The sequence below is a fragment of the Petaurus breviceps genome, unplaced genomic scaffold (genome assembly GCF_028583685.1).
Source record: "Petaurus breviceps papuanus isolate PSGF00001 unplaced genomic scaffold, PetGlider_PUasm1.0 183, whole genome shotgun sequence".
Lineage (NCBI taxonomy): Eukaryota > Metazoa > Chordata > Mammalia > Diprotodontia > Petauridae > Petaurus > Petaurus breviceps.
In genome coordinates, this window is record NW_027185791.1 from 15,675,775 (window position 1) to 15,697,621 (window position 21,847).

At 43.1% G+C, this 21,847-nt stretch overlaps 1 protein-coding gene across 6 annotated transcripts in view; it reads right to left on the bottom strand.

Annotated features, from left to right (window-relative positions):
- The window catches only part of MPRIP (myosin phosphatase Rho interacting protein), a 237,508-nt gene that overhangs the window by 17,453 nt on the left and 198,208 nt on the right, over positions 1–21,847 (bottom strand). For 4 of the 6 annotated variants that reach the window (XM_069087913.1, XM_069087910.1, XM_069087911.1 and 1 more), the window contains exons 16-23: positions 17,452–21,243; positions 12,372–12,519; positions 11,028–11,145; positions 9,551–9,710; positions 7,291–7,410; positions 6,086–6,172; positions 2,714–2,876; positions 545–630 (exon numbers count right to left, since the gene is read on the bottom strand). In XM_069087913.1, coding sequence (XP_068944014.1) covers positions 545–630; positions 2,714–2,876; positions 6,086–6,172; positions 7,291–7,410; positions 9,551–9,710; positions 11,028–11,145; positions 12,372–12,519; positions 17,452–21,243 — 4,674 coding nt within the window. The remainder of the gene's footprint in view (positions 1–544; positions 631–2,713; positions 2,877–6,085; positions 6,173–7,290; positions 7,411–9,550; positions 9,711–11,027; positions 11,146–12,371; positions 12,520–17,451; positions 21,244–21,847) is intronic. The other 2 variants (XM_069087914.1, XM_069087915.1) reach the window with 1 other exon arrangement.

Sequence of the window (21,847 nt, forward strand, 5' to 3'; positions counted from 1 at the left end):
CCACAGGTCCCACAAAAAGCATGGACACCCTTGAGATAATTCCCCTGGGCTGCATCCCACGGAATAAAAGGAAACAAATTCAAGTATTCAGCACGATGGGCTTAGAGCGCCTCTGTTTGCCTACAGATACCCAAAGGGGAGGAGAAAGCCCACGCTTTCTCCAAAAGTCATCAATACTAAGATATGGAGACACAAGTGACAATACATGGTGGAAGTAGTGATGACAGGAGTCAAAACAATGTCAGACAACACAGAAGCTTGGATGACATTGGTCTCAGAAGTAGAAAGTGGAACCAACTAGAAATTCTACTTCTCGGTTCTGGCCTCTTCAAGATAATTTCATTTCTGAGAAAGAAACCTGATCCTTGTTAAAATTCTTGTAGTAAATACACTCATGTAATAAGCCATTCTGCAATTGGCATAAGCTCTGTGGAATTAAAGTTCATTTCTGGAAATTAATGACTGCTCCATTTTGGCTGCCTCCAAACTGCTCCTGCAGCAGAATTCTTCTGCATTGCCCAAGTCTTTAAAGAACAAGACTCACCTTTGACCTGATATTCCTTAGCTGACGGCTAACACTGGATCTGTCTTTCTTCAGAAAGTCAGGATTGCTTTTAGATTTCATGATATCTGAAAAAAAACAAACAAACAGGGCCATTAACTTTTTCTTTCTATAAGTCTTTAAATAGCTGATAACATAAAAATGGCATTTCTCGGCATGATAATTATATGTGAGGGTAAGGGAAATAGTGAGGAATTAGGGAGCTCAGTTATGCTGAATTAAATCTGCATGACCATCTTGGATAAGATTTAGGAAATGCCACTGGAAACTTAATTACAATTTATTAATAATATTTATGTAACTTCAATTGAATTTACACAAAACACAATAACAATGTGATTTTGTGATGATAATGACATTTTACAAAGTTATTTCTCCCACAATAACCCTCTGAGGTTAAGTGTTCCTAAAATCTAAGTCAGCTAATAAGTTCCTTGTGCATCCATATCAATCTCTTAAGACAAGTGCCATTTTTTTCTCCATGATGCAATTATTTCCATTTGTTTCTTTCTTTTGTTTTTTGTTTCAACTGTTTCTCTGTTTCTTTGGAATTTCATTCTTGAATATCTCCTTTCTCTCCTGGGCTGACTTCTCTTAAAGCATTTTCTCCTGTAGGATCATACCTATCTTTCTTCTGACCCATCTCAAATTTGCTTTCCCAAAATCTAGAAAGTATGTATCAGACTATACCAGGATTTCCTCTCTTCTAATTACAAAGTCTAGGATTGAGTGGTCACTCCTCTCAGAGTTCACATCATTTCTACCCCAGCAATCAATTTCCTCCATGCTACTGAGAACCCATATCCAGATTAGAATTTCTCCTTATTGGTTCTTCTGTCTTCTCAAGGATGAAATTATATTTAAGGCAAGTCAAGAAGTTACCAGTGGCAGGGACAGCTAGGTGGCACAGTGAATAGAGCACTGGCCCTGGAGTCAGGAGGACCTGAGTTCAAATCTGGCCTCAGACACAACACAAAAAAAAAACTAGCCGTGTGACCTTGGGCAAGTCGCTTAACCCTAATTGCCCTAGCTTCCCCCTTCCAAAAAAAAAAGTTAGGGGCGGCTAGGTGGCGCAATGAGTAAAATGCCAGCCCCAGAGTCTGGAGTACCTGAGTTTGGATCCAGCCTCAAACACTTAACACAAAAATACTAACTGTGTAACCTTGGGCAAGTTACTTAACCCCAATTGCCAAAAAGAAGTTACCAGTGGCTCTGTTTTTAGTAGAAAGAAAGCTCCAGCAGATTTCTAGATAAGTGAAGGCTCCCCATCACTAATACTGTGCCTCTGTGCTAGGTTTGGGATATGCTTTCCACACTTCTCATTTATACGACAATGACATTATATTCCTCTGTAGAACAAACAGTTTTATATTCTGTTGCCCTTGGCAAACAGAGTGGTTTCTAACTGAAACAGTTTTTAGGCTGCTTTTGTCTCATTACTGCAACTGGTTTACAATTGTTCAACTTTTGTATAAAATCAATTTTTCAGTTACAATAACACATTTAAATAGGTTGGAGCTATTCTCATTACACATGCATTGTTTTCTCATTTTCTTTTAGTTTGGTATTAATTTTAATCTTTTCTGTAAAATGTCAATGATTTAACTGTATACAGACTGCTTTATTCAAGGAATGAAACCCACATTGTGTCTATTAAATATATTCGATTTCATTTCCTATAATGTTATTTGTTGTTTATCATATCCATAGCATCCCAATCTATTTCCCTTAAATTCTCTGTAAATGAGAATATAGCTGTGTGTAGCATTCGCTCCTAACAGTCTTCGTTTCTTTTGTCTCTACTGAGATGATATTTATAGTGCTTCTGTTAAACATCACTATAAAGTTTGAGAAGACACCAAAAGCTGAGACAGATTTTCCCAGCATCACACATCACATTCCTTTCATTGTCACATATCATGATGTATGAATGAACACTTTACATTCAACCCTTCTCTCTTTTTACACTATACCATATAAAGTATGTAATGATGGTGATTATGATGATATCTTTAAAAATGACAATATGGAAATAAGCTTCAGCTTCTACAGAAGCCAATACACATTCATGATTGCAGTAGCATCCACAAGTTAACATAATTTGTTGTGTATTAATGAGGGCATAAGAACTAAGAAAAAAAGGAAACCAACCGTATCCCGACACTGTAGTATTTTCAGGAGACTTTTCACCCAGTGCTTCTGTAGCTGCTTTTAGCTGCTCTTTCAACCTGCTGATATCACAGTCTGCCTTGGCCTTCACAATACTCAACTCTGTGTAGATATCTTTGTATTTATCACTAGCATACTTCTTGTCCTTGGAAAAATGAAAAAAAAAGAGATTATATTTTAAACAGGGAGATCAACACATGACTAAAACAAGACATGTGTCAAGATTATTGTTGGAAAATTCAGGATGGAAGATGGTGGAGTAAAAGCAGGAATCTGCATGAGCTCCCACATTAACCACCTCCAATACCTGTAAAATATGACAACAAATTTTAGAGCTAGAGAACCCACAAAGTGACAGAGAGAAACAAATCTCCCACTGAAGGCAGCCTGGCAGGCTATATAACAGGTCTATCACACCTGGCTGGGGGCTGAGCAGTCAGACCCAGGGTGGTCCCAACCGGCAGCACAGACCTGCCAGAGCAGACTTCAGGAGAGTGTATCACCAGCAGCTGTGGTGGTTTCCAGACTTCTGGCTTTGACCTGCTTGGATCTGGGTTGCAGTCTTGGGTGGTGCTAGCTGCCAGAGCAGAGGGTGCCCTCCTCAGACCTCTGACAACATCTGGGAAAACCCCAGCAATCTGGGACACAGCTCTGTCCACTCTGGAAGCAGAGGTCTACCCTGGCAAAGAGCTCAAAGGTCAAGTAACTGGCTGACAAGATGAGCAAGTATAGGAAGCGCAATCAGACCACAGAATCCTTTTTTTGGGGACAAAAAGGATCAAAACGTGGAACCAGAAGAAGTCAGAACTCCGGCATCAAAAGCTTCCAAGAAAAATATGAACTGCTTACAGGCCATGGAGGAGCTCAAGAAGGATTTTGAAAATCAAGTAAGAGAAGTGGAGGAAATACTGGGAAGAGAAATGAGAATGATGCAAGAAAATCATGAAAAGCGAGTCAGGAGCCTGCTAAAGGAGCCCCCCAAAAATACTGAAGAAAAGAACACCTTAAAAAACAGACTAACTCAAATTGAAAAAGAGGCCTAAAAAGTTAAAAAGGAGAAGAATGCCTTAAAAAGCCCAATTGCCCAGATGGAAAAGGAATTTTAAAAACTCAATGAAGAGAATAATTCCTTCAAAATTATATTGGAGCAAATGGAAGCTAATTGCTTTATGAAAAATTAAGATGCTACAAAAGAGATCCAAACAAATGTAAAAATAGAAGGCAATGTGAAACACCTCATTGGAAAAACCAATGACCTGGAAAATAGATCCAGGAGAGATGATAAAAAGAGCCTAGAAATCATCCTTTAAGAAACTCTCAAGGAAGACTGCCTTGATATTCTAGAACCAGAGGGCTAAACAGAAATTGAAAGAATTCACAAATCGCCTCTTGAAAAAGATCCCAAAAAGAAAATTCCTAGGAATATCACAGCCAAATTCCAGAGTTCCCAGGTCAAGGAGAAAATATTACAAGCAGTCAGGGAGAAACAATCTGAGTCCTGTGGAAACACAATCAGGATAACACAAGATCTAGCAGCTTCTACAGTAAGGGATCAAAGGTCTTGGAATATGATATTCCAGAGGACAAAGGAGCTAGGATTAAAAACCAAGGATCACCTACCCAGCAAAACTGAATATAGTGCTTCAGGGGAAAATATGGTTATTCAATGAAATAGAGAACTTTCAGGTATTCTTGACGAAAAAGCCAGAGCTGAACAGAAAAATCTGACTTTCAAATACAAGACTCATGAGAAGGTAAACAGGAAAAAGAAATCATAAGGAACTTAGTAAAGTTGAACTATTTGCATTCTTACATGGAAAAATGATAATTGTAACTCATGAGACTTTTCTCAGTATGAGGATAGTTGAAGGGAATACATATGTGTGTGTGTATATATATATGTATAGGAGGGTATATGTGTATATAAATACATATGTGAGTGTGTGTATATGTGTGTGCATGTATACATAGATGGAGGGCACAGGATCAGTTGAATAGGAAGGGATGATATCTAAAAATAAAATTAAGAGGTGAAAGAGGAATATAATGGGAGGATAGAATAGGGTAAATTATCTCATATAAAAGAGCCAAGAGAAAACTGTTACAATGGAGGGGAAGAGCAGGAAGGTGAAAGGCAATGGGACAATCTTACTCTCATTGAATCTGGCTTAAGGAGGGAATAACATACATACTCAATTGGGTATCTTAACCTACAGGAAAGTAGGGGGGAAGGGGAAAAGGGGGGGGATGATAGAAGGGAGGACAGATTGGAGGGGAGGGTAGTTAGAAACAAACACTTTGGGAAAGGGTCAAAGTAGAAATTAGAATAAGTGGGGAGCAGGATAGGATGGAGGGAAATATAGTTAGTCTTTCACAATATAACTACTATGAAAACGTTTTGTGTAAACTACACACGTACAACCTATATTGAATGGCTTGTCTTCCCAGTGGGGGTGGGGTGAAGAGTGAAGAAGGGAAAAAATCTGGAAATCAAAGTTTTAATCTAAATGAGCCATGTGTCCTGTGAGTAGACATTTGACACATAAATCTAAAAGGAAAAATGATAAGCAGGAATTGAGAGATGCATCATTCACAGAATTGTACACTCAAGGATTATCTATCCTTCTTCTAGTACTACGTCTAATATACTTGGTTTGGAAAAGGAACAGCTTAAATAAAAGCAGAATCCTCAGTTATTAATGACTTGAAAAAGAACAACCAAACAAGCCCTACAAGACACCTTTAATTAAAGCTTTAAGTGAAAAAATTCATTCCTTGTTTCTATAAATGTTATTTTCCTATTAGCAAAGAGGCTGAACATTAGAGCTCTGATGAATGAGGTGACCAATTTTGCTTTCAGATGACAGAAAGTGAAACATAAATCCTTTTCTCAGGAGAGAGCTTTGGATTACAGGGGCAGCATGAGGCACGCACTGCCAAACATGACTGATGTGATTGATTTTACTCAATTATACCTCATTGTTACATAAGAGGGCTTCACTGGGGAAGTGGGCCAGAGGGTGGTTGTGACAGTGATTGTTAAAAAAAAAAAAGCCAGTATGATATTTTAGAACAAAAAATGTGGCTGAATTACCAATGAATCTTTTGACATTTCCTCTATTTAGTTCCTGTATAAGAATAAAAAACATGACCTGGGTAAATTATATATGGCACAACTGAAATTCTATCAATTTTAGAGGACTGTATTATTCCACAGTAAGTCTTAAGGTTTTCTTGAGCACTGAGAAGTGGATCCCGAGATGTCAGATGGGATCACACTACTCTTGATGGGGAATGACCTTAGTTCATTCATTCTTTGCTGCTGACCACACAGTTATTCCGACATTACATTACCCTCAGTGCTGTCTGCAGCTCATCCTTGAGAGAGCTGATTTCCTGTTTCAGGTACTGTATCTCTGATTCCTTGACCCGCAATAAGACCTATAATAAAACAAAAAGGAAATGTGACTGCTCAGAAACACACCTGCCAGGCCTATAAATGCAACTGGGGGAGGGGGACAAAGTAAATATATAAATACATATGTATACACCTGTATATGTAGGTATGTGTGTGTATACACCTGTGTATATATGTATGTATGTGTATATGTATACATACACACGCAATGGGGTTCACTCACTTTCGAGACTACTTCTTCTCCCCCTCTTCCTCAGCTACCAGCTGACCTTTGCTCTTTCATAGCTTGTGAAAAACTGACTTGCTGAGTGCCTAGCAAATAGCTCATTTATACAGTGCATTAAAGTTTTCAAAGTGTTTTCTTCAAATGGTCCTGTGAGACACAGTACAACAATTTTGATCCCCCTAATTCCGAAGCAGAACCTGAGCTCAGAGATGTTATGGGCCTTGTTCAAGCCAGGATTTATTATTTAAATTTATTATTTATTATTGGTCTCATCCAATGCCAAAAGGATCGCTCTCTCTTACCACCTTAGCAAAAGTATGTATTCTGTATCAAAAGTCATGTTCTGAGCTTAGACTGACCTACTTTCTGGGTTCCAAACAACTGTAGTTATCAGGTAGATGCTAACTAAATTTGGCCATTACAATTTGGATTATCAGTATCTGTAGTTGATGGTAAAGGTGCAGGTGAAGGAACAAGGAAAAGCAAGGCCAACCACTCCATCACAGTCAAACTAGCTGACTCTCTGTACTATTAACAGAACTTCCATCATGATCTCCCCAGCCCAGCCAAAGCTTCTTTTCCTTCAAGATGTAGCTTCTGTTGCCATTTCTCTTCCGTAAAGCCATCTCTGACCTCTCCATCTGGAGCAATTGCTTCTTGCTGAACTTGCTGTCTCTGTAACTGATTTGTCAACTAATAAGTCACTGCCTTTCGGTATCTCTTCTATCCCTATGTTGAGCTGTCACTTAAGAAACTTTTATTGGCATTTAACTCTGGAGTGTGTAAGCCTTGTCTTCCCAGGTAGGCTGTAGCTCCTTGAGGGTAGGGAACACATCCAATACATTTGTATTCCATACTGTCCCTTACACATTTATTGATTTGTCCTTGATTTACTGATTTTACTTGGAAAAGTACCTCTAATTCATAAGCATCCTTGCCCTGTGTGAGAGGCGAACCAGCAGCCTCTCCACCACCCTCCCCAGTCAGTAGCGTTCGTAACCGAGTGATCTCCGCAGCCAGGCGGTTATTTAACTCCTGAAAGAAGGAAAAAAAAAATCAGCAAAACCCACAGCAGGTACAGAGATTTGCATTTTCCCCTCCGTGACATAATTATTAGAATCAAATTAGGCTGCAAGATAAAATGAAGTCATCTCCCACTCTTGTTCCACTCTATCCTGTTAGCTCCAACCTTCTCTCCAATACAAATGTTCTATTTGTTCATGTTCTCTCTCTGCTATTCCCTAACACGGTGATCTCCAAAGTATGAACTGTGCTATGGCCTCAAGGGGATGGATGTGTCATCAAACAATCAGGGTGGGAAGAGGGGCTATGTCTCTCCCTCCTTGCAACAGCTATCTGTGGGGTTGGCTCCCAGGTAACCACCTTTGTGTCTCATGCTCTATCACATCCTCACTCCAGTCCCCACCTCCCCCCCAGCTCCTGTAAAGGCTTCCATCTTCCCCCTACCGATGATCCACCAGCCACCACAGCAGCTGTAAAGATGCCATGAGGAAAATGTCCTCTTCTCTGGCATGTCCACTGCATCGCTCTGTGGATAGTACTCTGGGACAGTGACTCGTGAGGAATCATTTTAATCAGAGCAAAAAACCCAGAATTTTTGTATTGCCTTAAAAAAATGTCATTTATCTCATTCTTTAAAAATGTCTATTTTTGTACATTTTGTATATGTATGTACACACATGTACACATATATATGCATGCACACACGCACATGTGCATATGTATATGTATGTATACATATGTAAGTACAAAGAGCAGGCTTCATGCTCAAAAAAGTCTGGAGATCTTGCCCAAACCAGACCTGCCACTAGGTGCCCTCCCACCTTACCCTGGATGTCTAATTGCCAACACAGCTTGGATAAGATAGAGTTACCAAGTCTATTCCTTCTGATGAGACGGATAATCACTAGGCTTTACTATCTGCCTGGCGCTGCCTCCCAAGTTCTTCCAGTTCTTACCATCTGCCTTGCCTCTATGCCCTTCAGACCTCTGGACCTGCCATTTGACCTAATTATCTAGCCTTTCCAAGACCTTGGATTCTGCTGCCTCTGTGCAGGATGCCTGGGGCTTCTGGGCCTTTCCATCCCTCCTACAGCTGAGCATTCCTGTAGGGGCTCTTTCCCCCAATGAAAATGTTAGGAGAGCTTCTGGAGAGCAGCGAATATATTGATTTTTCTATTTTCTGTTTTTAAAAATATTCCTATCCCCAGCACTTGGTTCATGGTAAGCACTTAATAAATGCTTTTCCATTCATTAATCCACAAATACCACGTGAATTCCTGATTCTGAGACTCTGCTCATGCTGCCTTCCTTAGGAGCCTAGAACATTCTCTTCTAAATTCCAAGCCTTAGGGCTAAATTGAGCCCCACCTTCCTCTAAGTACTCCGGCACTCACATCTCTCTGACCTGACCTCATATAGCGCTGATCTTTACTGCTCTCTTGGTACCTCATGCCAGTCAATACAAGGCAATAAAGTTGTTTCATGTGCATGCATCAGCAGCACCAGAGACTTCTCACGATCTAGTCCAACGTTTCATCCAAAAGCAGGGACCCTCTTTATTTATTTTATTTTATTTTTTTTTTGCTTTTTGGAGGGCAATTGGGGGTAAGTAACTTGCCCAAGGTTACATGGCTAGTATTTTTGTGTGGGTGTTAAGTGTCTGAGGCCAGAACCGAACTCAGGTCCTCCCAACTCTGGGGCCGGCGCTTTACTCACTGCGCCACCTAGCCGCCCCTAACAGGGACCCTCTTTAAAGGGGTTCGTACGATGTCACTGATGAATCTTTGAGTTCCTGGGGACACTTCGATCTCCCACAATGCCTAACCAGGCTGTAGATACACACAAGTGGGTGCCCAGTAAATACTTATTCAGTCACATAGGGCTCAAGCAAAAAAGACGACAATGGTCTTAGGATTCTGAATTCACTTTCTAAACCTCTTTTGAAGGAGAAACTGTTCAAAGGAACTTGGGGGTAGTTCAGAGGAACTTCCAAGACTCCCAAGCTGGATTGATGGGGAGAGGATGGATATTAAGAGCAGGACCAGAAGGAGAAGATGTGGAGCCCTTTTTAGTTGTGGTTTTACATGAGCTGCTCCTCTGGACCCTCTCTCTTCCTGCTCTCCTCGCCATGGAGAGCTCTGGCATTCCTTACCTGATTGTGTGCATTGAGCTCCTGGTTTTCTCTCTGGCACTGGCGAAGGGCCTGCCTCTCCGCCTCCAAGGCCTGAGCCAAGTGAGCGTTTTCCAAGCACTTCTGAGAGTACTGTTCTGAAAGGACTTCCAGCTCCCGCTGGACTGATTGCAGCTCTTCCCTATAAACAAAAAAGGATCCAAGCTGACCTTTCTGTAGGGCTCTAAGGTTTACACAGTGCTCTGTGAACATGACCTCATCTGACCCTCACAAGAACCCTGTGGCTCTTGCACTCTGCAGGTGTTACTGCCTCCATTTTACACATGAGGAAACAGACAGGCTTAGAAGGGTTAATCACACAGTCACACAGCTATTAAGTGTCTGAGCAGGGCTCAAACCCCTGCTTCTAAAGACGCCTGGCGCCAGGCCACGCTACCTACGACCCCTTGTTTATGTGGCCCTTCTTCATAGGGTCCCTCACACAATCAATGCATATCTGAGGCCTCTAAGTTTCTGTCTCTTGAAGGCAGAAAGCTGTTAACCTTTACATGTCTCACTTAATATGATGAATGTTCAACAAATGTTAGACAAACAGCCAGAAGCACACGACCCCCTGTGATTCCACTATGGTAAAGAAGGCCCAGGCCCGGAAGAAAAGGCGTCATTAGGCACAGCTGTTACTCCTGCCCACTTCCCTTGAGTTGCCTCAGCCTCTGTAACACACACAGTGAATGGCTTAAGCCAAAAGGAAACCCAGGTGGGGCTGGAGTCAAAAGCAGCATTCCTGGGACCAGGAATGAGGCCAAGGCCCAGTCTGGGTGAAAGTCGCTGAAATAAATTAACCTGCCACTACCCACCATGATGTTTCAAAATCCATCCAACTACTCATAAGCAAATTATTGAACGTACAGAATTGAGTGTTCAGAAAGTAAAAGGCTCTGAGACAGAAAACATGTTAGCAATTATTATCTAACAGAGAGGCTTCATGAAGTCCTCAGCCTTAAGTTAATTTTCACATAAGAAAAAAATATTTTTACATATACAATTTGGGCAGTTTCATGTAAAAATAAAAATAACAGCCCGCTTACATGGTACTGGCTAATATCTAGTGTTATAGATGTCCCCAAAATAATAGAGGAAAAAGTGGAAAAAAAACAGTACTTTATCTAGTGGTCTTTTTCTTAGAGGGTTCCAAGCGCCATCTCTTAAGTGATAAAATCGAGATTTAAGCTGAATATTCATATTTGATGCACAAGCCCCTAATTTGAAGATTCTTGCATTTGAGAAAAGGGAATTAATTACTGGACGTATATCAGGGTTCCAGGAGTGCATCATTGCTGGCTAACCAGGTAGTCGTGTGGAGCCACCTGCTGCTGAAGTGGCCCTTTCTTGCTAAGAGCAGAAAGGTTCTGTCTGTCTGTCTCTCCCTCCCTCCCGCCCCTCCCCTCCCAGTGTACATCCACCTTCCCAAAACAAACAGACAGACAGACAGACATACAGGTACTGCCTCCGAAGGGCTTCAATGTCTGAATTGACACTGCTAATCTGAGAGCGATGCGTCTTCTCCAGCTCCCGTTCCATCTCTTCCCGATGAGCGTTCTTCATGGCCTCGATTGCTGCAGAGATTGAAAAGCAGCTTAGTAATTGCAGGGGACTCGGGGGATGGGGTGGCTGTTCTTTATGTCAAGCCGGTCTGGAGGAAGATGTTTTGTTTTATTTTTTTCAGATTAAACAAGTAACTTTCCTGAGTAACTGATTTCCTCCCAGTTATTTCATGTGGCCAACAGCAATAACAAGTTGTAAGGGATTTTTAAAAGTTTTCTACACATCAGCAGAAGTGCAGATTTTTCAATCACAGATCATAGGCTAGCCTGGCTTAAAGAGGCAGAAGGCAGGGCTCTTGGGGTCTCCAAAGCAGCAAGAGACCATCACATCCCTGCCTCCTGGGGGGGAGCAATGGAGAAAAGATTTTTCTCTCTCCACACAACTGAGGAGATGTTTGTTTTTTTTCAAGTTGGAAGAGAATGGAACTAATAAGATAATTGCTGGATTCAAACACTGGTTTCTAAACAATGGAATTTTTTATAAGTGAGTTTTAGGGTTGATGTATTTTCATCCTTAGGACAAAAATGCGAAGTCTCTTACTTAAACAGTAATTAATTTCAGGCATGAGTAATACTATACTTCAAAGGATGGGTAAAACAAAATAAACTTGGTGGTGCCTGCCTAGGACAAAGCATTTCTGAACTTAAAAAAAAAAAAGGGGAGGGGAATATCTCTGAAACAAGAGTTATAGCCATCTTTATATCCTGGACATTATACAGGATCCTTCTGCGGGGGGGGGGGGAGGGAGGGCTCTGGACGGTGATCAGTTTGCATAAGTCTTTAGGGTTTCACATCCTTGTGTCTGTTCAATTACTGTAAAATTGAAAGACACACCAAACGGCCTAAGCCAAATGCGTAATAGCCAAAAGGGTGTGGAGCCAAGAGCAGAGGCCGAGCCAGCAACGAGGCTGAGTGAGGGTCACTGGAGGCTGAAGGATACAAAGCCACTTGGTGGAGAGCAGCCCAGCTGAGGAAAACCTGCTAGGACATTACACGGGACTTGAGCGTTGTTGCAAGAAAGTCCCCACTTCATTTCTCTGCTGCCTCATGGCCACACCCATCTTGGGTTTAAGGTCTCCAACACTAGCATTTTTTCCAGGGAAAATTCTGATCGCTTCTCTACAAACTACAGGCTCTGACACGGGAATGTGACTCGATAAATGACAGCTTACCCAGTCTCAAACAGCTCTAGTGAAGGTAAAAGGAAGGTCCGAGTCTCGCACATGCACTTGCTCACCTGATATTGTAGCCGCCGTTTCCTCCGCTAACAGGCGGTCTTTCTCCTCCCGCAGTTTCTCCAGTTCCCGCTGGTGCTGCCTCTGCAGATCTTCTATCTTCTTCTGATGTGTCTCCTCCATAGCCGCAAACCCTCGTTCACATGTTGCCTACAAAACGCAAAAGGGACTTGGTGCCTCTATTCTTTCTCTTCAGATCTAAGTCAGGATGCCGATCTATAAAGCAAGCAATACTCTCAAGCCAGGCCTCCTGAAGCAGACTCACATCATTCACCAAAATCACATCCCAGGGGCAGAGTGCTACGGGAGATGCAGTGATTGAGAAGCACATGCATAAAACTGGCTGAGGGGAGGAAGAAGACGGGAGAGCTAGACGGGGCAAAGGGCAGCCGCAGACGTTCTTTACATCGTCACTTTTCACCTGCCCAAAAATCTTAGGAAAAAATGTCTTCAGTGGGGAAAATAAGCCAATCTCATTTCCATGCAACTGTTTTGAACTTGGTCACCATTGAGCACAAAGCTCTCGTGTTTAAATAAATAAAAACAGGTCACACTGTTGTTAAGAGCTGGGAATAGAGTGCAATAAAACTCAAATGGACAAACTTTTAAAGGCTGATGACCAACCAGCCTTTACTTCATGATGCCTGAAGAGAAGGGGTAAAGGAGTTGGCAGATAAATTAAGAAAGCTGATATTTTGGGTTTTGATAAGTTTAGTTTTTAAAGTGAAATCTCAAGGGACTCAATGGCAAGGAACAGAAAGCATAATTTGTAAAATGCGTTTAATACTAAAGAACAAAGCAAACCCAGTCTGGACTCTATTGCTCACTGTCATTATTTAGTGGAAAATGCACTGAGCTGGAGTCAGGCGTCCTGGGTTCTATTCCCAACTCTGCCTTAGCTACACTGACCTTGGGTTCAACTTTTCCTGAGCATTTCCTCTTACGTAAAATAAAGAAGTTGGACCAGATGACTTCTCCGATCTCTTCCAGCTTGAATTCTATGTTTTATGCCTCCATGCCAAAGTTTGATTCCAATTTTCAAACTTTCAAGTACTTTTAAGAGATTATTAGTAATGGAACTTAATTGTTTACAGAAGTTATTGTTGGCACTCTGTACCTACACTCAATATAAATAAAGTCTAAGTGCCTTTTCGGGCTCAGGAAGGCAAACAGGCACTAGGCTGTGTCATATTACTGAACCTGATGGCTTTTTAATAGCTGAAAATTCATTTGGGCGTGGTTCAGTATTTTCAAACTATGACGGACACAAGCCTTCACCAGGAAATCACAGAACAGTCCCACAATTTGAGGATGTAAATTTTGGCCTGGCCTATCTAAGTAGGGTGCCAAAAACAGATGTATGGTATTAGATCAATTCTGGAAGTGACACGGGGAAAAAACTGACACTGTTTCACCACACTGATACATTTTCCCTTCTAGACCCCGAAGGATCTTTCAAGCACCAGGTTTCTCGGGAGGACAGACAACTATTTGTAAAAGAAAAGAAGAAATGACAAGCAAAAATTGAAGCGGTAGTTTAGACTGCACACTGCTGCTTGTTGGACTGTGGATCTGAGATCATTTATCTAGAGATGAAACTATACAATATCTTCGGTTATTTTTATTTTGGTCTCTAAAGTGACAGCTAAACTTGATTCTGGTGTAGCAGTCCTTCCTAGGGATGGAGTCAGACTGCTTAACTTGGAGCGTAAAACTCTTTAAATAAACTCTAGAATCCCTTTCAGCACTTCCTCTCTCGTGTTAGTTTACTTACTGCCCATTTCTTACTGGGCATGATGAAAGCTTTCCACTTTTTGTGAATCCCATTTGAGGTTTTCCTACCTCTTGGCACATTTTTCCCTTTTCAGAAGATGAACTAGTCACATCATTAGAAGATTTCCATAACTGTACCTATCAGTCTGGGTCAGGGAAGGATTAGAGGAAAGAGGCATAATCATAAGGACCTCAGAAGAGTATCTTCTGGAGCCTTCACAGAGGAAATATCCATTACAGTAATTAAAGTACATGCCTCCCAGCTACACAAGCCACCTCTCAGCTACTCTATGGACCGACAGACTTAGCTAGGCTCTCAAGCATATAATGCTTTTACAGGATCACCAAGTAATGGCTTGTGTGTTTAATGTCTAAGAGCCAGCCTAATGAAGAATTAGAGAAGTGTCCTCCCCAGAGGCCAAAATCATGGGATTTTTTTTTCATCTGCAGCAGCCTATTTGCTAAGACACAACAATCCAATTCAACAAATATTTATTAGGTACCTACTGTATGCAAGGTACTACATTGGGAGAAAGAGACCAGATATCAAACCACACGTCCTTGATGTAGTGAACAAAGGTTCACATATTTCCTTTCTCTGTCCTAAACCATTAAGCTCAATGAGGGCAGGAACCACGTCTTACTTAAATTTTATATCTCCTTTCAGCACAACAAAGTTCTCTGTACGCAGTTGGCACTTAATGTTTTGTTTAAATGAATTTGGCCTAGAAGATGAATCATAGTTAGAAGGAAGCTGACAGGCCATCCTTGTTCAGCCTAGTTCAATTCTAGGTAAGTCAAAGAGCTCTACAAACGTGATATGGACAAGTCAGAGACAGAAACTCGATGATTAAGTGCACCATAACTTAGCCCGGCTCAACCTTCAAAGAGATTCTTTTTTTTTTTTTTTAAGCAATTGGGGTTAAGTAACTGGATCAAGGTTACACAAACGGCCAGGTGTTTCTGGGTGGGTGCTAAGTGTCTGAGCCCAGATTCGATCCCCAGGTCATCCCGAATCTGGGGCCGGTGCTCTTACTCACTGTGCTACCTGGCCGCCCCAAAAGAGATTCTTTAAATAAAGACATTTCAGTCATGAAGATGCCACCATTATGATGCGGAGTGTCTAGGTCTGAGTCTATGGGTATTTTTTTCATCCTGAAACATTTTTTTCCTTTCTGATCTTTTGCCAACTAGTAGTGTGATGTTGCCCAGTGTTAGGCCTTCCCTGAGCACAGCTGATTAAACAGCAGGCAGAAGAAGCCAGATTTTTTAATATGTATATGTGTCTGTCTGTCTATCCATCTCACAAAACAGGAGGCAACTAACCCTTATAGGAAGGCAAGAAGTATCAAGCTAATATGTAAATTATTAAATTTACATTTAATATATGTTATCAGAGTAAATGCTGATTATAAAACCTAGAAATTTGATTATGAAGACTTATTTAAGTCCCATGAAGGGGTAACTGACTCCACAGAGGATCTGAAAAAGGAATATTTTTTTCCTGATTTCTGCAAATATTTACACGTACAAAAAGCGTGAAGGTGAGTGAGTGCTTTTAAAAGACTTCAATGATTTATTTCCTCACTTACAATGAATATCATATAGTGCAATCTGAGGAACAGTTTGTATACATTTCCTCTGCTGCTCTCCATTATTGTTTTCTTGATCAAATAGAATCTCAATACATCTATACGCTCGTGTTCTGCATGTACGAGGGTTGTTGTTCAAGTCAATCTTCACGATGAACAAAGAGTCAGAGTAGAAAGCTGATGATTTCTATCTGCTCTCTCAAACTGGGAGTTGATGAACTGTATGCAATCTGGATCCTGGCTGCAGTCTAGCGGGAGACACTGTCAGCCTGCCAGCGGCAGAGAAAACTTGGACATTAGAATTCTACCAAGAATGTCACTGGTGCAATTCTATCCTAAGAGAAGGGCATTGGTCTTTTCAAAGTTTTGAGGCTCTAAGTATAGAGAGCAAGACATTCTGGGGAGGTTGGATGCGGCTCATTTGGGAACTAAATTCCTAGGAAATTGGAATTGATATGTGGTCTCTAAAGAAAGGGAAGTAGAAGTCAGACAAATATTTAAGATCGGTGTTTTGGTTCCTGAAGAACAGGCCAATATACAAGTTATCGGGGGTAGTCAATCTGTCTGATCAGAACCGAGTAGAGGCCGGTTCACTTAAAAAACAGGAAGAATAAATTCCTCCACTGCTACAGGCTCAACTCCAAACCCTGAGCAGCCACTTGCAAATTCTGTTCCCTAGTAGCTAAAGGAAGTGGGAGGAAGAGTATAGATGGTTTAGTACAACCCATCACCACTACAGGCACAAGTCAAAGGACATAACTACTGTGTACCATTGCCTTTGCATAAAAAGGATGGTGCATTTATTTAAATCGTGGTCATGAGGACAATTAGGGGAAAAGGTTATTTTTCAAAGTTGATAGTAAAAGGAAATAGGTAATGAACCCATGTATGGCAAGAAAAAACATGTGCTCTCATGAAGGAAACCTATAAACTTCACGGCCCAGTCCAACCAAAAGTGGAATTAGACAAGGTACTACGAACTGTGCACTGTTTGTCTTACAAAAATTCTTATTCTCAGAGGAAAATTCCATAACATTATTTTAGAACTATGAAACATAAAGGGGCAACAGAGACCTTTGGATTGCCCTTTAGCATAGGTGATACTTATTTCATAACCTTTGATAGTTTTCAGTCCAGCTCTTTTATCAAGACAGAGGATGGGGAGGGAGTCTGGGAAAAGGAAAAGAGAGGAAAGCAAACTCTAAAATGCAAAACTGCTTCCTTAGGGAAGTCACGAAGGGGGCATCTCAAGCAGAAGGAAAAACATTATGCAATGTTCATGTCTGATAAAATAATAGGAAAAAAGCCACTGAAGTGAATTTTCACCATTTGCCTTTCCTCTCTGGGAATAGCAGCTCCTCCTCCCACCCTGAGAAAAATGACCAAAAGCTTTTCTCTGAGGTATCTTTCCAAAGAGAAGCTATTTTTTTTTCTTATCCTTTCACTAAAATCAAACAGAAAGACCATTAGCAGAAGCCCTGAGCAATGCAATAAGATTGCATCATGGCAAACAAAAAACACATGTAGCTAACACAATTTAAACTGTGTCCATTGTTTCAAGGCATTTAACTCAGAATCAAGCCATCGCTTAACTCCAACCTAAAAGCCAAAATATACCAGGAAAATTCTTCCCCGAGCAAACAGGAACATTGCATTGTTTCAAAGGGTAACACTCTCCCCAGTAAATATTTCGTAAATTAAATGATGCTTTTAAAACCTTAAGATTCTCAAAGTCTTTTTGGTATTTCTCCCTCAGAGTTGAAGCATTTCCTTCCAGGTCTTTGTGTTCCATTTCTTCTCTCATGACGTTCATCTTGGCCTCCAGCTCTTGGATGCGCTCTCTCAGCCCGGTCATGGAATCTGGCTCACCCTCTGTCACCAGCATGGCCCCATCTAGTTGGTCTGGGGGCCACACGTGCTGGATGGACGGGGGCTCTGTGGAAGGTGGCACCTCTGGGTTCTGCCTTTGGTAATGGTTCAGTGTTTCTTGTAAGCACTGCAAGTTCTGCGTATAATGTTCCTGCAAGGTCCGAAGTTCTTCTTCATGAATTATCTGCAGCTCCTTTATTTTCAGCTGAAATTTGTCCTCGAGGGTCTGCATCTGCTCCACATGAAACCTCTCCATATCCTGCTTGTCTTTTGCAGAGGCGTCGAGCTGACTCAGGACCCTGGTTCTCTCTGCCTGCAGAGTGTTCTTGGTGCTATTGAGCTGTTCCACCACGCTTCGGATCTCCTCTTCATAGCGACCCTGCAGAGCAAAGATGCTTTCACTGTGTTTGCTTTCTACCTCCTGCAAGCACCGCTGCTGGCAGTCTAACTGAGCTACTTTGGCTTTCAGCTCCTCGTTTTCCCTTTCAATAAAGGAAATCACTTCCAAGTACTCGCTCTTCTGCTTGTGAAGAAGGTCTTCATACTCTACCCTCAGGGCAGCGATGGCCTGTGTTGGTTCATGGTACGAGGCATCCAGACTGTTCTTCCAGGACTCTTTGTAAAACTTGAGCTCCCTTTCATACTCCAGCCTCATTTTGCAGACTGAATAACAAACTTGAGCCTGAACAATTGCATCTTGAACTAATAAGGAAGAATAATGGCCAAGGTGACTTAAGCAACTAAAATAGGAGAGGCTTTGTGAAGCCTGGAGAAGTTGCTGACAGTCACTCATGGATGCCTCTGTAGGAAGCGAGATGAGAGCAGAAGCGATTTCCTCTAAGACCCGGGCCCTATCCTTCAGCTGCTGCGCAATCTGCTCATGAAGGGCCACACTGCTCTGTCCTGGTAAGCCAGGGCATTCCTGTGATCCACCCGAGTCTGGACCCGGCAGCATTTCTGACGAGCTCCAGTCCCCAGTCACCGCCAGATCTCCCGTGACACCATCGGGAAAACCCAAGGTTTCTGAAAGCTGTTGCATTACTCTTTCAAAATCAGGAGTCCTGTAGGCTTTCAGAATTTCACCTAGCACACACTTATGTTGTCGAAGTGCAATCCTGGTCCTGTTGAGGTTGTCTTCGATACTCTCTAACTTTTGGTAAAATGACTCCCTCATCGACTGGGCAGTTAAACCAAGTTCTGCCCTGATCAATGCTGTGTCTGCCACTGCTGTGACAAGGTCTCGTGGAAAACTGAAATGGTCAGCCTCTGATTTATCTGCTTCCTCTTCCCTATGTGGCTCCAAGTGTTTACTCAGCTCCTCTACCTGGTTCCAAAACTCACCTTCCAGTATCAATTTCTTAGACAAGGTATCCGCTAAGGACGCAGCTGTGTTAGCCACATGGGTGGGTTCCATTGCTATCTTTGCCGTCAGGTAAATCTCTTGGAGCATATGTGAAATATCTGAGCTTGCATTTTTTAAGGACTCAGCAATCTGGTTTATCAATGAAGCTTCAAGAGCTATCCTCTGAGAAAGTAACCTCAACTGGTCGTGCTCAGTCAGGTCAAGGACCAGGGGCTGTACCTGTAGAGTCGATTTCCCTTCACTTAGTGAACTGTCTTCGCCCAGCTGAGCTTCACTCATGGCGCTCGAAGAGGATGGTAAGTGATGTAAAGCCCGGATGGCATTTGATAAAGTGGCCTCCAGGCTGGCCAGAGTGGCCGTACACAAATCTGGCTCTTGTCCTTTTTCAGCCCTCGGCAAAGATCTTAGCTGTTCCCTGCATTTCTCTAAACAGCTCAGGGCCTGACTGTTTTTTATTTGGAAGTCCCCCAGCTCACCGACATGGTTTTCTACCATCTTCAGCTTTTCCTGTCTTTCATTTTCTAGCTGAGAAACCAAGGCACCAACTTGGGACAAACTGGCTTGTAGCTGCTCGTGAAGCTGTGATTCTGTCCCAGCCCACTGGTGGTGGAGAGCAATTAAAGTCTCTTGATTCTGGCCCTGCTGACTCTCGAGTTTCATAGTCACATCTTTCAGCTTTTCTTCAGTGATATACAGTTTGGTTTCCAAAGAATGTATTATAGAAAGATACGTTTCAGGGTCACTGACTCCAGAAGGGATGCAGCTAGGAATAGGTTCGGATGACATGCTCTCCTCAGACAGTGACCGATCCTGGCTGGTATCTGAAGACGTGCTACTTGTCCAGTTCTTTTCTGACCCTTCTGGATGGATGTATTTTTGGCACTGGATGCTAGAAAAGCGAATCCTCTGCCTTTTAGCCCCTGGGGCGCCCCCGTCAGGCTTCGCAATGGCTCTTTGATGCCCCTGTTGATCGGGGAGCTCTGCTGACTTGAGCGGGGCACTGGCCTCTTCCGGGCCTTGCTCAGAGGGCTCGCCACACACTTCCTTCTGCCCAGCTTCCTCACTCTGCGGGGGAGCGCCTGGAGTGCATACACGTGCTCCCAGATCCACAGGGCTGTCCTCCTGCACCTCCGCGGCCTTGCCTAACAGCTCCTCCTTGGCGCGGACGAGCCTCATTTCGGTTTCCTCCAGGCTGCCCCCCAAGGCGGCCATTTTCACCAGAGCCTCGTGGAGGTCCTGGTCTTTCTTCTCCAGAATTTTCTCATGCATCTCCTTGATGTGCTGCAGCTCCTCTTCCTTTTCTTTCAGGACTGTGTGCACGCCCTGGAACTGAGCCAGCACTTTCTGGTGGGACCGCTCCAGACTCCGGTAGTCCGCCTCCCAGGACTGCAGTTTGTCCTGGAGTCTGGCCACCTGACTATCGGACTCTGCCACCTGAGCCGTCAGCTCCGAGAGCCGCTGCTGGATCTCGTCCCGCTCCTCCCGAAGGCTCCGGATGTGCTCGGCCAGCTCCCGGATGCTGGCCTCCTTCTCCTCCAGCCGCTGCTCCAGCCGATGCACGGTCTCGCTGCCCTCGAACGAGGCGCTGAGCTTCTCCTTCTGCAGAATCTCCACCCGCTGCTCGTGCTCCTGGAGCTGACCCTCATACTCACAGGCCTTGTCCTCGGCCTCCCTGAGGTTCTGCAGAAGAGCCTGCTTCTCCTTCTCGCAGCTCTCCAGCAGCAGCGCGTAGTTCCTCTGCAGCTTCTCCTCCACGAGGGCCTGCGCCCGCTCCCTGGCCCCCAGCTGCCGGCTGAGGTCGGCGATCCTGTCCTGCAGCCTCTGCACCTCCTTCTGGTGGTCGCGGTGCAGGGCCTGCTGCACCTCCAGGTCCCGCAGCTCCTGGGTCTTCTCCAGGAGCAGGGCCTCGGCGCTCCTGAGCTGCTGCTCACTCGCCCTCAGCTGGAAGCTCAGGGCACTCTCGCTCTGCTGCCGCTCTTCCAGCTGCTCCGTGACCTTCTCCTTCTCCATCTCCAGGTCGCTCCTGAGCTTGGCCAGAGCCTGCTCTTTGATGGACAGCTCTGCGGCGGCCTTGCTCAGTCTCGCCTGCAGCCGCTGGATCTCAGCCTCGTGGTGCCGGATGATGTCCTTTGCCTCCCCGTAACTACGCTTCAGGGACTGAATCTGATGATTGATCAGCTCCTGGCGCTGGCATTGGGCTTCAAGCTCACTTTGGAGATCTTGATTGACTTTATGAAGCCTCTGCCAGGCACCGGATGGTGAGGTGGCCACCTCAGTCTTAAAAAAATTGATCAAATATTAAATTAGTAACACTCTTGGTGTTCGTTTCTGAGTGTCACACCTCTGGTCAGGACGGACCATAGAAAAGTTCCTTGGGTTGGCCCATCTTGGATGGCCTTTTGTCCTTTGCATATTTTAATTTTTTTTTTTTTACTTTATAAAATTCAACAAATCATCTTAAGTTTTTTAAGCAACTGCTTCCAGGTAAACAGAAAACAAGGACAATAACATCAAACAGCTCTAATACATAACAGAGTCTAAGAGAAATCAACCAAACCAAACTGAAAAATGGAACACACCAATAAGTGAAACGAAGACAAAACAACAAGAGAAAGGTCGGGAAGTGAGGACGAGAGGGAGAGAGGGGGGAAATCTGCCATTTTTTGTTTGTTTGTTTTGCAAAACAAAAAGTGCACAGTTCTGGATAGCAAATCCTGAAAGGAAAAAAAAACAAACCAGTGAAGTGACGTGCAAATAAATGACATCACTTCCTGCCAAATACAAGAAGGGAAGATAGCTGCTTGGGATGACATTTCTGTAGCTGCCCATTTCTTTTTGAAATGTTACTAAATCCTGTAACACGGAGGATTTAATCTTAACC